Consider the following 12,664-nt stretch of genomic DNA (forward strand, 5'->3'; position numbering starts at 1 on the left):
TCCCCCTGCCTCTACCTGGGATTAAAGACCTATGCTACCAGGCTTAGTGGTTTCTCTTTTTCTTTTTCTTTTTCTTTTTTTTTGGTTATTTTGAGACAGGGTCTCCCTGTAGCCTCAGCTAGCCTGGAACTTGATATGTAGACCAGGCTGGCCTCAATCTTGCAGAGATCCACCTGACTCTGCCTCTGCTGGAACTAAAGAAAGGCATGTGCCATCACACCCAGCTAATTAAAAGATTTTAAAATGAGGCTAAAACTTCCTAAGCCAAACAGCCAACTTACTAAGTTGTTTTTGTTTGTTTTTTTTTTAAATTAAGCTCAAGGAAAAAGAAGAGTTATTTGGGGACGACAGTAAAGCAAGCACATTAAGACAGGCTGCTGCCGCCAACTGAATGAGACTCTGAGACTGTAAAGTCCTTTTAGACTCAAGATTGCCTCCCAGTGCTGATTCACAGCCATTCCTGAAATGCAGCCAACTGTGTATGGGACCAGGGAGAGCCTGGTCTAATGCTTCATTTCTTGTTTGTTTTTGGTCTTTCTTGAGACTATCTCCCTATAGACCAGGCTGGCCTCAATCTCAGAGATCGACCTGCCTCGGCCTCCCAAGAGCTGAGACTAAAGTCGTACACAACCATGTCAGGGTTTCATTTCTTAAACTAGGCTTTCCTTTTCTGGGGGAGCGAATGGGCCCTGCTTTGTGGGCAGTCTACAGTGCCCCTGTTCCAGCACATTACCTTTTCTCTTTACCTGCCTCAACTGATCTATCACCTCCAGAACTCAGGAGATACTGAAGTAATGCAGCTGTTCAAGGCTGAAGGTGAAAAGCTGCCCCAGACTCGTGCATTTGGACCTTGGTCCCCAGCTGGCAGGGTGCTGTTGTGGAAGACTAAAACCTTTAGGAAATGAGGCCTGACCAATGCTGGCAGTCCTGGACCACACGGGGCAGCCTTTGAAGGTTGCACCAGTCTCCTCTTCAGGTCGGTTCTCTGCCTTTTGGACCTCTTTCAATGCCAGGAACTCAGCTGCCACCTCCCACAGCCAGACAGGAACCACTCTGCCACGAAGGAAGAGCAGAGTGGAGCTGGGGAAACAAACGCCCTGAACAATGAGCCGAAACAAACTCTCCTCCCCTTAAGTTGCTTGTCAAGCACTCTGTCACGGCAATGACAAAAGTAACCAACACACAGACCACAGATTGTTAAATAACAATCTGAAAAGGAATGGGACTGACAATGTGTCGGTATGAGAGAGTGTCCCAGAGAAAGACCACGATTTAAAAACGAACAAGCTGTCACTCACCTGTGTGCTTATAGTCAGTCTTTTAATGCTTCAACTATAATTTTTTTAAATATTTTATTTATTATTTTTATTTTATGTGTATGCGTGTATTGCCTGCATGTAGGTAAGTGCACCCGTGTTGTGCAATGCCCACAGAAGACAGAAGAGGCTGTTGGATTCCCTGGAACTGGAGTTACGGACAGTTGTTAGCTGCCATGTGGGTGCTGTGATTCGAACCTGGGTCTTCTGCAAGAACAACCAGTGTTCTTAACTGCTGAGCCATCTCTCCAGCCCCAATTTTTAAATATTTTATTATTTTCATTTTATGTGTATGAATGTACTGCCTGCATGTATGTAAGCACACCGTGTCATGCAGTGCCCACAAAGGTCAGAAGAGGGGTTGGATCCCCTGGAACTGGAGTTACACACAGTTGCTAGCCACCATGTGGAGTCTGGGATTCGAACCCAAGTCCTCTGCAAGAGCAGTCAGTGCTCTTAACTGCAGGGTCATCTGTCCAGCCTCCTAATATTTTTTTCTTTTGTATTTTTGAGACAGGGTCTCCCTTTAGCCCCAACTGTCCTGGAACTCACTATGTAGACCAGGCTGGCCTTCATCTCACAGAGATCCACCTGCCTCTGCCCCGAGTGCTGGGATTAAAGGCATGCGCCACTACACCTGGCTTAACTATAATTTAGAAAATAAATTTACCAAAGAACATTTTTTCCTAGGGGGAAAAAAAAACAACAAATATCAATTTTAAGTCCAAGCATAACTTAAATTTTCTGGTGTCCACAAAATCAAAACCATTTTTAAACACGTCTATAACTAAAAGACTGAAAATCATAGTAATGGAATCGGCATATTTTCACAGCAGGCACCTTATCCATCTTTAACTGAAATATTACAATGTTATTTAGGGCACTTGGAGGAAATGAGTAACAAGCATTTCTATGTTACAAACTTCCCAATGCATGAAAATGGCCCTCACAGGGAGCAGTACAATAGTGCGACACAAACCCATTTTGACCCCCAGTAGCTCTGAGGTAGTATCCAGCTTTGTGGGTGACCAGATTCTTCAACTTGCCTAGTCTCAGTTTCCTCAGGGAGAGCAGGGATCAGGGAGAGAACTCAGTAAAGTACTTGCTATTCAAGCCTGGGGGACCTGAGTTGGATCCCTGAACACAGGCATGGTGGTGCATCATGCAATACCCTGTTGGGGAGGTGGAGACAGGCTTTTCACTGGCCAGCCTGGTCAATTTGGTGAGCCCCAGGCCTGTCTCAAATCAGTATGGACAACACCTGAGGAAAGATATCCACAGTTGTCCTCTGACCTTCAGACACAGTACACGCGCGCGCACACACACACACACACACACACACACACACACACACGTGTGTTAAAGTTCTAACCTGTGTTTCTAAGAACCTCTGCTGGAGCATAAAATTGCACAAAATGTTTCACTTGAATGACAGACATTTGACTCAAGTCCAGACAAGGCTAATGCAGTGGCAAACACCTCAAGCAAGCTGTGAGAATTACAGCACCATGCTCTGGAGATGCAGATACTAAGTCAAATCTTTTTAAAGATTTGATTTCTTTTTTTTATGTGTATGAGTGTTTTGCCTGCATGTATGTAAGTGCACTTGTGTGTGCAATGCTCAGAGGCAAGAAGGTGCTGTCAGACTCCCAGAAACTGGAATTCAAGAGGGTTGTTAGCCAACCTGTGGGTCCTGGGAACTGAACCTGAGTCCTCTGCGAGAGTGGCTCTGCTCTTAACCACTGAGCCATCTCTCCAGCCCTGTACATCAGGTCTTTAGCAAGTGAATCAAGGCTGTTGGGATGTACAGAGAAAATGGAGACTCTGTACACCATCAGCTCACCTGCAGCCAGCCGAGTGTCAAAGTTCAAGAAAGGGAGACACCCCTCCCCTTTCATCATGGTGCAAACTACATCTGAAAATATGCCCTGCACAGGTACTGCAACCTCATCAAGGAACCAGCCAGTCAAGAGTCTTGCCTAGGAAGTAGCTGTGATGGGACAGTGCTGGCTGTAGACTCCAGCCTCTCTGAAGGACAGAGCACAAAGTACAGCACCAGAGTCATGAGCACACAGAGCCCACAGGAGAGGACTTTTGTAGGATGATTAGGTCCACTGGCTTACAAACTTATTTTCTCTTTTCCTTTCTGGCTACTGCCGGGTGTGGTGGCACACGCCTTTAGTCCCAGCACTTGGGAGGCAGAGGCAGGAGGATCTCTGTGAGTTCAAGGCCAGCCTGGTCTACATAGTTAGTTCCAGGATAGCCAGAGCCACATGGTGAGACTTTGTCTTACAAAAACAAAATACGGGGGCTGGAGAGCTGGCTCAGCAGTTAAGAGCACTGGCTGCTCTTGCAGAGGACCCAGGTTCAGTTCCCAGCATCCACATGGTAGCTAACAACCATCTGTAACTCCAGTTTCAAGGGATCCGATGCTTTTCTTCTGGCCTCCAAAGACTAGCACGCATGTTGGTGCACCTACATACATGCAGGTAAAACATTCATACACATAAAATGAAAATAGTCTTTTTTTTTTTGGTCTTTTTGAGACAGGGTCTCCCTGTGGCCCCAGCTGTCCTGGAACTCACTATGTGGACCAGGCTGGCCTTGAACTCAGAGATCCGCCTGCTCTGCCTCCTGAGTGCTGGGATTAAAGGTGTGCACCACCACGCCCCACTACACTGACATTTTTAAAAAAACAAGCCAACTGTTTTGACAGTGTCCATCAACTACAGTGTGACAAATGGTTTCATTATGAACTCATTAAATATTGTGGTGCTACTTGCACACAGATGAGTTCCATCTTTCTCAGTGCATCAAGCTGCACAGTGTGCCAGTCAGGGTCACTGGTGGTGATGTTGGTGGTTGCTCTTTCGGCCTTGGTTTGAGTGGTGACTACTAGACTCCTCCATCACAAACGCAGCCTTTTCCCTTTGTGCAATAAAGGGAAGACTGGAGTCTTTATCAACGCCAGGTTCCCCAACTGTCTTTTATATGAAAGTTTTAGCACCTATTCAAGAAGTCTGCCTGGTTATTTTTCCTTTTTTTTAGAAAATATTTTATTATTTTATTTTATGCGCATGGTGTATTGCCTGCATGTATGTAAATGCAACTGTGTTGTGCAAAGCCCTCGGAGGTCAGAAGAGAGTGTCAGATCCCCTAGAACTGGAGTTAGAAGTGGTTATTAGCCACCATGTGGATGCTGGGAACTGAACCTGGGTCCTCTGCAAGAGGAGCCAGAGCTCTTAACCGCTGAGCCATCTCTCCAGTATATGAAAGAAGACAGTGCTGAGTTCCATTGAAGACCTCTGCCTGGTACTTTTCCTTTTCGACACCACACTGCATTTGAATGACCACACACTGATTTAAGTGGCAGCTTCAACAGGAACTGTCTATAAGAACCGAATTTTAAAACTGTCCAGGGTGATGAAGTGTGATGTAGAGTAAGGGTTCAGATTCTAAGGGAATCTTCCAACACCCTCATTTGGAAAACAGGAATTCAAGCCAGAAAAGTCCAAGTCTGTATACCAGAATGGTGAACCCGCTGGATGAGCTTTCTTTAGAAGTCCATGGTAATGTCATTCCTTCCCACAAAAGGTGACTTCTGTACAGAAGTGACCGTTTCCTTCTGCTCTTTAGACACCTGCTCGTCAAACCCAGTGCCATTGCTCCAGCCTGGGGTTGGTGGGGTCCAGCCTGGGGTTGGTGGGGTCCAGCCTGGGGTTGGTGGGGTCCAGCCTGGGGTCGGCAGGGTCCAGGCTGGGGTCACAGAGAGGTAGCCTGGGGTCGAGAGTCCAGCCTGGGGGGGGGGTCCAGCAGGGGTGGCGGTTGACCAGGGGTCAGAAACAGGTAGCCTGGGTGGGGGTTGCAGCCTAGAGTGGGTGGGCTAGCTGGAGTCAGGGATCCAGCCTGGGGTGGGGGGATCCAGCCTAGGGTGGGGGGATCCAGCCTAGGGTGGGGAAGGTACAGCCTGGGATCGGGGTGCAGCCTGAAGCGGGGGGAGGGGTCCAGCCTGGGACAGGGGAAGAGGCAACCTGGGGCTGAGGGAAGAAAGGGTGCAGCCTGGGGTGGGAGATACGGCCTGGGGTCGGGAGGAGGCAGCCTGGGGTGGGGGTGGGGGTCCAGCCTGAGGTGAGGGGTCCAGCCTGGAGTGGGGGTGTCCAGTCTAGAGTGGGGGGGTCCAGCCTGGGGTGTGGGGGAGGAACAGTCTGGGTGGAGGGGTCCAGCTTGGGGTGTGACGTCCAGTCTGGGGTGTGAGGTTCAGGCTGGGGTCGGGTGTCCAGCCTGGGGTGGGTGGGAGGTCCAGTCTGAGTGGAGGGGTCCAGCCTGGGGTCGGGGGTCCCGGACACGAGCGACCAGCTCCGGGAGCCCCTCACAGAAGAACCGACCCGGACGCCCTGCCAGCGCCACCACAACGCGCATGCGCGGCTCGAGCCCACGGCACCTGAAGGCCCCACTTACCCCGGCGTGGTACACCTTATTCGCTCTCTTGATCTTGATGTCCAGGGAGGTCCCCATCTCGGACTATTCTTACCGGAAGCCACTTCCGGCCGCCACTCGTGACCCCAGAGTCGTCACGCCCCCTGCCACGCCCCCCTCAGTCTCCGCCGTCAACGGCTTCACGTAACAAGCGTCGACCGCTCTCCTCCAGGCGGGCTACGACCTCCCGCCTTCCTCCTTCCGGCGCAGGGGCGCGGCCTAGCGCAGTCAGGTGGAAGGGGCGTGGTCAGCATGCCCACCTTCCTTCCCCTCCTCCTAGGACTAGCGGATAAAGCTAAAGAGACTAGCGGATCTCCCGGCGTGCCCTGCGGTGGGGGCGGAGCGAGTCGCCCCACAGCGCGTTCCGCAAGGGACGGCTCCCTTCCCGTCAGGCTGTGCGGCGCGGAGTGGCTCCGCTTTGGAGTGGAGTTGAGCTTCCGGAAGTGATGGCAGGATGCGTTCCCTCACCTCATCGCTTCCTCCCTTCTCTATGGTGGTGCCCCGCTTTCCTGGGGTTCTGAGGAGCCGGCCTCCCGGCTTCATTCTAGCCTTATTCCGGCCGCCCACAGGGCGCGGCCCGGCGCGCGCGCGTCCTGCAGGGCGCTGATTGGTGGAGGGCCGCAGTCCCACCCTAGACCACGCCCCCAGGCCACGCCCGCGGCGTCTGGCCAAGGTCTCGGGGAGCTCGAGGTGACCTAGCTCAGCTGTCAATCTCCGCGCTGGGTCACCCGCGTGCCCGGCTCCGCGGCCGCGAGGGCTTGTGGGTATTCCCGGGGTGCGTGTCCTGGAAGCGGAGGAGGAGGGCTGGAACCGCAGGGCTCGCGGCTGGAACCGACCAGCTGCCCCTACATTCCCAGGGGGAGAGAGGGTTCCACCTCCAGCCGGTTGTCACCTTTCTGTTTATTGAAATATTCTGTAAATACCTAAACAAGACTTATAAGCAGCCGGTCACGTCTCTGTTTTGTTATGTGCAATGATGTGGTGGGGAAGTGATTTTTGTTTAAATTCCTCGAGTCTGGTTTTCTTAAGAGTACATCCCCTTTAAGGTAACATTAGATTTTCTGTACGAGGACAACGATTAATATCAGGAAAGTGGCGCGGGCCAGGCGATGCACCACGGCTGCAGTTGCGTTTGAAGGTTAGAAGATGAGATGTTTCCCAATATTCAGGCTCCGTTTTCGGCTCCGCTCTCCAGTCCCAGCCTTTTCCTGGCTCTTGAAGGTTTTCCTAGCAATTTTAAAACAGTTCATCTGGGGATTTTATAGTCACAGTCCAGTCTGTGCAAATCTACTAGACTCGCCCATCATTTGGTGAAAAAAACTTGAGAGTCAGTGCACGGAAAGGGGAAAGAAACTCCTTCCTTCCGCGTCTCCACATCCTAGGCCTGGTCGGTCCAGCAAACAGGCTCTGCTCCTGTTTTACAACTATCGGTGGTCCTCCTGGGCACGCTGAAAGCCGCTCACATCTTTATGGAAGGCTGGTCCGGGTCGGCCCTTCCTGGAGTTATCAATGCAAGTCTTCAGTCCTCCCAAGCAATGGCTTCCTTCACTTTCCCAGTCACTGCCCATTTTAGTCTTTTTTTTTTTCCACTCCCTTAATCTCACCTTTGATCAATTTCAATTACTAAATAATCAGACTAAGTGTGGTGGCCGCACACTTTTAATCCCAGCACTCAAGAGGCAGAGGTAGGTGGATCTCTGTGAGATCGAGAGCCATCCTAGTCTACATAGCCGGTTCCAGACCATCTGTGGCTACAGAGAGACCCTGTCTCAAAAAACAAGTAAACAAAAAATTTAAAAATAAATAAAAATATGTCAGATATTACGCTATGTCAGTGCCCATCCTGTGCTTGTGGGGGTAATAAGGTGCAAGTTGTGGTTCTGGCTTCTCTTAAGAAGAGATGAGGCAAGCATTGAACAGACCACAGCTGGAGGCCTCTGGGTTGACCCTTGCTTGCCTGCATAGCCAGCCCATGTCAGAAACCCCATTCATGAACTGGGTTGGAAGTCCTGGTGGGGTCTTCCCTCCAGACAGTTCCATGGGAGCTCCATCTCTACCTTGGACCTGTCGATCACCCCACTGCCAGCATCCAGCATTACTCCCAGGAGAATGAGCTTCCAGCAAGACAGTTAAAAAGCACTCATCTTTCTCTGGGTTCTTTTGAACCAAAAGAACATCCTTGAGCCAGAGAGATAAAGTCGCGTGCTGCAGCACCTAACCTGCTAAGTTTGATCCCTGGGATCCACCTCCTGAAAGAGCCAGCCACCACAAGTTGTCCTCTGATCACACATGCACTCGGGAACATGTGCACCCCTCCACTCCGCAAAGTAAATACATATGTAAAAATAATAGATCGTTGTCACACAAGAGGCGGGGCATGAAAGCACTGTCATGCCTCCTCCTTGTTCTCTCCTGAAACAAATAACTAGAATGCTGATGAGAGATTTGCAAGCAACAGATAGGACATCAGCCTCTCCTGCATCGGTGGACACCAACACCTAGGAAAGATCATGGTCTCCTACCTCAAGCCCCGCCAGAAACACTGCACCATAAGGCCCCGAACTTTTATTCCTTCCTCGCTGACGTGTATAGGCTGAGGAAAGAGGGGCTTCAAGAAGTATTTAATGGAAGCAGAACCCAATCTACAGCTTTTTATTAAGTGCCCCAACTGTAGGCATCTTTCATTGAAAGGTGGGGTACTGCATAACTAGGTATATTAGTTCCTTTTTTCGCTGTTGTGACAAAAGTGCATGACAAGGGGCAACTTAAGGAAGGAAGGGTTTGTTTTGGCTCGAGGTTTAGGTCTAGTCGGTGCTGGCGGAAGTCCTGGCAGCAGGGATGTGAGGCAGCTGGTCACGTTGCATCTGCAGTCAGGGAGCAGGGTGATGAATGTTAGTGCTTAGCTGGCTTTCCCCTTTTTCACATAGCCCAGGACCCCAACCCATGTAACAGAGCCATCCACTTTTAGACTATGTCTTCCTACCTCAATTACCATGATCTAGAAAATTCCTTACAGACCTGCCCAGACATTTTTCTCTCCGAGGTGATCCTAGATCCTGTGAAGCTGACAACATTAACCATTACAGGAGTGTCCTATAACTAGCCTACTGGCAGCTCTGAGCCAATCAGTGGGAGCAGTTCCACGTCTAACAGTGCTCTACCTAGATCCCTCCTTAAGCACTGAAGGACCAGCTTCCTGAGCTGTTGGCATTGAGTCTCAACAGCTCTTACCTGAGTCACTCTTTAACTGAACTGAGTTACCTTTAACTGAACTTAGCCTTCCCCAAGTTCACGCTTCCTTTTCAAGGGTAACATGTCTGATGACTAACTTAGGACAGGAACCGAGGTGCCTCTTTGCCTCAGTTCAGGACAACTCTGAAGGGCTATTCAATTTCCGAAGTTCCCTGTATAAGTTACCAATTGTTGTGCAACAAATTATCCCAAGGTTTCATGGCTTAAAACAATAAGCATTCGTTATTATGTGTGTGGGGTAGGTACAACTGGGTGACTGACTCGAGGTCTGTAGTAGTTAGGGTCAAGATGTGGAACAGGGCCACGATCTTCTGCGAACATTACAATCTCTTTACCTGCTGAAGGGGCAAACAGGCACGAAATGATAGCTGCGCTTTCCTAAGCTTTGTAGACTCTGGCATCATCCATCCCGACTCCAGAGCTCACAGGGGCTGTGGCTGATCAGTGTCCTACCTTAGCAGTCACCATTAGTGCCTGCACGTGGGACAAGGCATTCTAGTTTGTTTATCTCTTGCTGTGATAAACACTGTGACCAAAAAGCAACTTGGGGAAGAAAGGGTTTGTTTCAGCTTTACACTTCAGAGCACTGTGCATCATGGAGGGAAGCCAGAGCAGTAACCCAAGGCCAGAACCCGGAGGCAGGAGCTGAAACAGAGACCATGGAGGAATACACTTCTTGGCTTGCTCCCCCTGGCTGGCTCAGCTCTGTTTCTCACACAGACCAGCCCACCTGCTCAGCAATGGTACTTCCCGCAGTGGGCTGGGCCCTCCTTCATCAACTAGCCATCAAGAAAAGCTCCACAGACATGGCCGAAGGCCAGTCTGATGGAGGAAATGCCTCAACTGAGGCGCCCTCTCCCCACGTGACTCTAGTTTGTATCAAGTTGACCAAAATAACCAGCATAATGACCTTAATTAAAAGACTGGACAAGAGCTGCAAGCCTGTTTCCTGGGGCTGCCATGACAAAGTATCTTCAAGCTTCCAACAGTGTTGGTGCCTCTGAAGACTATGGGGGAGGTGAGGTAAGGAGCCCTGGGAATCTGTTCCAGCCTCTCCCTCTTGGCCTCTCTTCTCCCTGTGTATTTTTACATGGTCTTTTATAACGTGCCTTGTATTCCCATACATTCTCCCTGTATAAATGTCTGTCTTCAAACTCAACCTCTTTGTAAGTACACCACCAGTCCATCCTATTAGGGGCACACTGATGACCTCTTTTTAACTTGATGACCTCTGTGAAGACCTTATTTCCAAATGTAGTAACTTTCTGAAGTTGAAAATTCAAGTCCAAGGGATTAAGACTTGAATTTAGCAGGAACCCAATTCAACGTAGAATATGCAGCAAATGTGTGTGTGTGTGTGTGTGTAATAGAGACAACAGAAATATAATTATAAATGGACTAAGACGATTGGTAGATTTCAACAGAACTCAGTTTTCCAGAGTGAATTAAAAAGTGAATACCTAAGAGCTCTGATTAAAATGAGCTATAACTAATAAATAAATAAGGCAGAATCACAGGGACTCACTTCTCAAATACCTGCAGTGCTTTTATAAACCTAATTGCTCATAAATCATGTTCTGTCGTCATAGGTTGAATGTCTTAAAAAGGGGCTTGAGGGACTGATAACCCCTTTCCCCACTGTCTCAGCCTACGAGTCAGAGTATAATGCTTGTCTTTTCAGAAGATGTGCATTCAAGGCGTCATCTTGGAAGCTGAGACCTAACTCTCACCAGATACCAAACCTGGCAATGCCTTGATCTTGGACTTCTTAGCCCCTAGAACTATGAGAAATAAATAGATGTTTTTAATAAATAATGAAGTATTCTGTATTTTGTTATATCTGCATAAGCAGATTAAGAAGATTGCATACTACATCATAAAAAAAAAAGTCTAAGGGCTGGAGAGATGGCTCAGTGTTAAGAGTACTGACTGTTCTTGCAGAGGACCTGAGTTTGATTCCCAGTACCCACATGGTGGCTAACAACCATCTGTAACTCCAGTTCCAGGGGATCTGATGATACCATCTTCCAACCAACTCGGGCATTGCACAACATGGGTGCACCTATGTACATGCAGGCAGTACACTCATACACATAAATAAAAATATCAAATCCAGTCAACCTGGGTATATTACAGATACTTTAACAAGCAAAATTTTAGCCACTTGGTCATGAAGATAGCTTTCCCAATGTATTACAGGAAGGAACAAATAAAAACACAGTGCAGTCATTAAAATAACCAAGTGTATGCTGGGCATGGTGGTGCATGCCTTTAATCCCAGCACTTGAGAGGCAGAGGCAAGCAGATCTCTATGTGTTCAAGGTCAGCCTGGTCTACCTACCGAGTTCCAGGACAGCTGGGGCTACAGAGAAACCCTGTTTAAAAAAGACCAAAAAATAAAATGGAATAACCAAGTAAGCAATCTCTACTGAGAAATACACGTTCACTCCAGGCTACAAATACTATTTTTTTTTTCTTAAGCTTCTCTATCCCTAATACCCATTCTTTTTTTCTCTTTCTTTTTAAAATTTTATTTATTATTTTTATTTTATGTGTATGAGTATATTGCCTGCATGTAGGTAAGTACACCCGTGTCGTGCAATGCCTGAGGAGGACAGAAGAGGCCATTGGATCCCCTAGAACTGGAGTTATGGACAGTTGCTAGCTGCCATGTGGGTCCTGGGATTCAAACCCAGGCCTTCTGCAAGAACAACCAGTGTTCTTAACCGCTGAGCCATCTCTCCAGCCCCCAATGCCCATTCTTAAATCTATATTAAAATCATTTCTTTTTAAATATAATATTTTTATTAATTACTTGAGAATTTCATGCATGTATAAGCTGTATTTTGATCGTATTGACCCCGTAGTCCTCCCCCTAACTCCTTCCAGATCCACCCCACATCTCCCAACTTTGTGTTTTCTCTCTCTCTCTCTCTCTCTCTCTCTCTCTCTCTCTCTCTCTCTCCCAAATCTACTCACTGAGTCTAATTTGTGCTGCGTACACACTCCTAGGTGTGGGCCATTCACTGGAGCATGGTGAATCTACGAGGAGCTACACCCTTAAAAAGAACTAACTCTCCCTTCCCCGGAAGCTATCACCTGTCAACAGCTCCTCAGCTAGGTGTTAGGGTCCTGAACCCCCTTCCCACTCCTTGCTGGGATGCTGACTGGCTTGAGCGTGGGCAGGTAACCACAGCTGCTGTGATTTCATAAGTGCCCCAGCCCTGTCATTGCCAGAAAACACTGTTGCGCTCCAATCCTCCCAGACCTCTGGCTCTTGGAACTTTTCTGCTTCCTTTTTCCATAAGGGTCTCTGAGCCTAGGGGAAGGGGATTGATATAAATACCCCTTTTGTGACTGAGCACTCCACAGACATTAAAAGTATTTCTTTTTCTTCTTCCTCCTCCTCCTCCTCCTCCTCCTCCTCCTCCTCCTCCTCCTCTTCCTGGATTCACTACAGAGACCAGGCTGGCCTTGAATTCACAGAGATCAGCCTGCCTCTGCCTCCCAAGTGCTGGGATTGAATGTGTGTGCCACCACACCCAGCTAAAAGTATTTCTTCAGAAACTCCAACTTTGCTTCATTAAAAATAATAGGGATTTGGGGGTAATGGCTTAGTT

At 48.6% G+C, this 12,664-nt stretch overlaps 1 protein-coding gene across 2 annotated transcripts in view; it reads right to left on the reverse strand.

Moving 5' to 3' along the window:
* Positions 1-6,336, reverse strand: part of Vps26c (VPS26 endosomal protein sorting factor C) — a 29,645-nt gene extending 23,309 nt beyond the window's left edge. Inside the window, exon 1 of one of the 2 annotated variants that reach the window (XM_008853039.3) lies at positions 5,775-6,336. In XM_008853039.3, the coding sequence (XP_008851261.1) occupies positions 5,775-5,831 (57 nt within the window). In that variant the 5' untranslated portion in view covers positions 5,832-6,336. The remainder of the gene's footprint in view (positions 1-5,774) is intronic. The other variant, XM_008853038.3, reaches the window with a different exon arrangement.
* Positions 6,337-12,664: the final 6,328 nt, after the last annotated feature.

This window comes from Nannospalax galili, unplaced genomic scaffold, assembly GCF_000622305.1.
Source record: "Nannospalax galili isolate Female #2095 unplaced genomic scaffold, S.galili_v1.0 scaffold447, whole genome shotgun sequence".
NCBI classification, from domain to species: Eukaryota; Metazoa; Chordata; class Mammalia; order Rodentia; family Spalacidae; genus Nannospalax; species Nannospalax galili.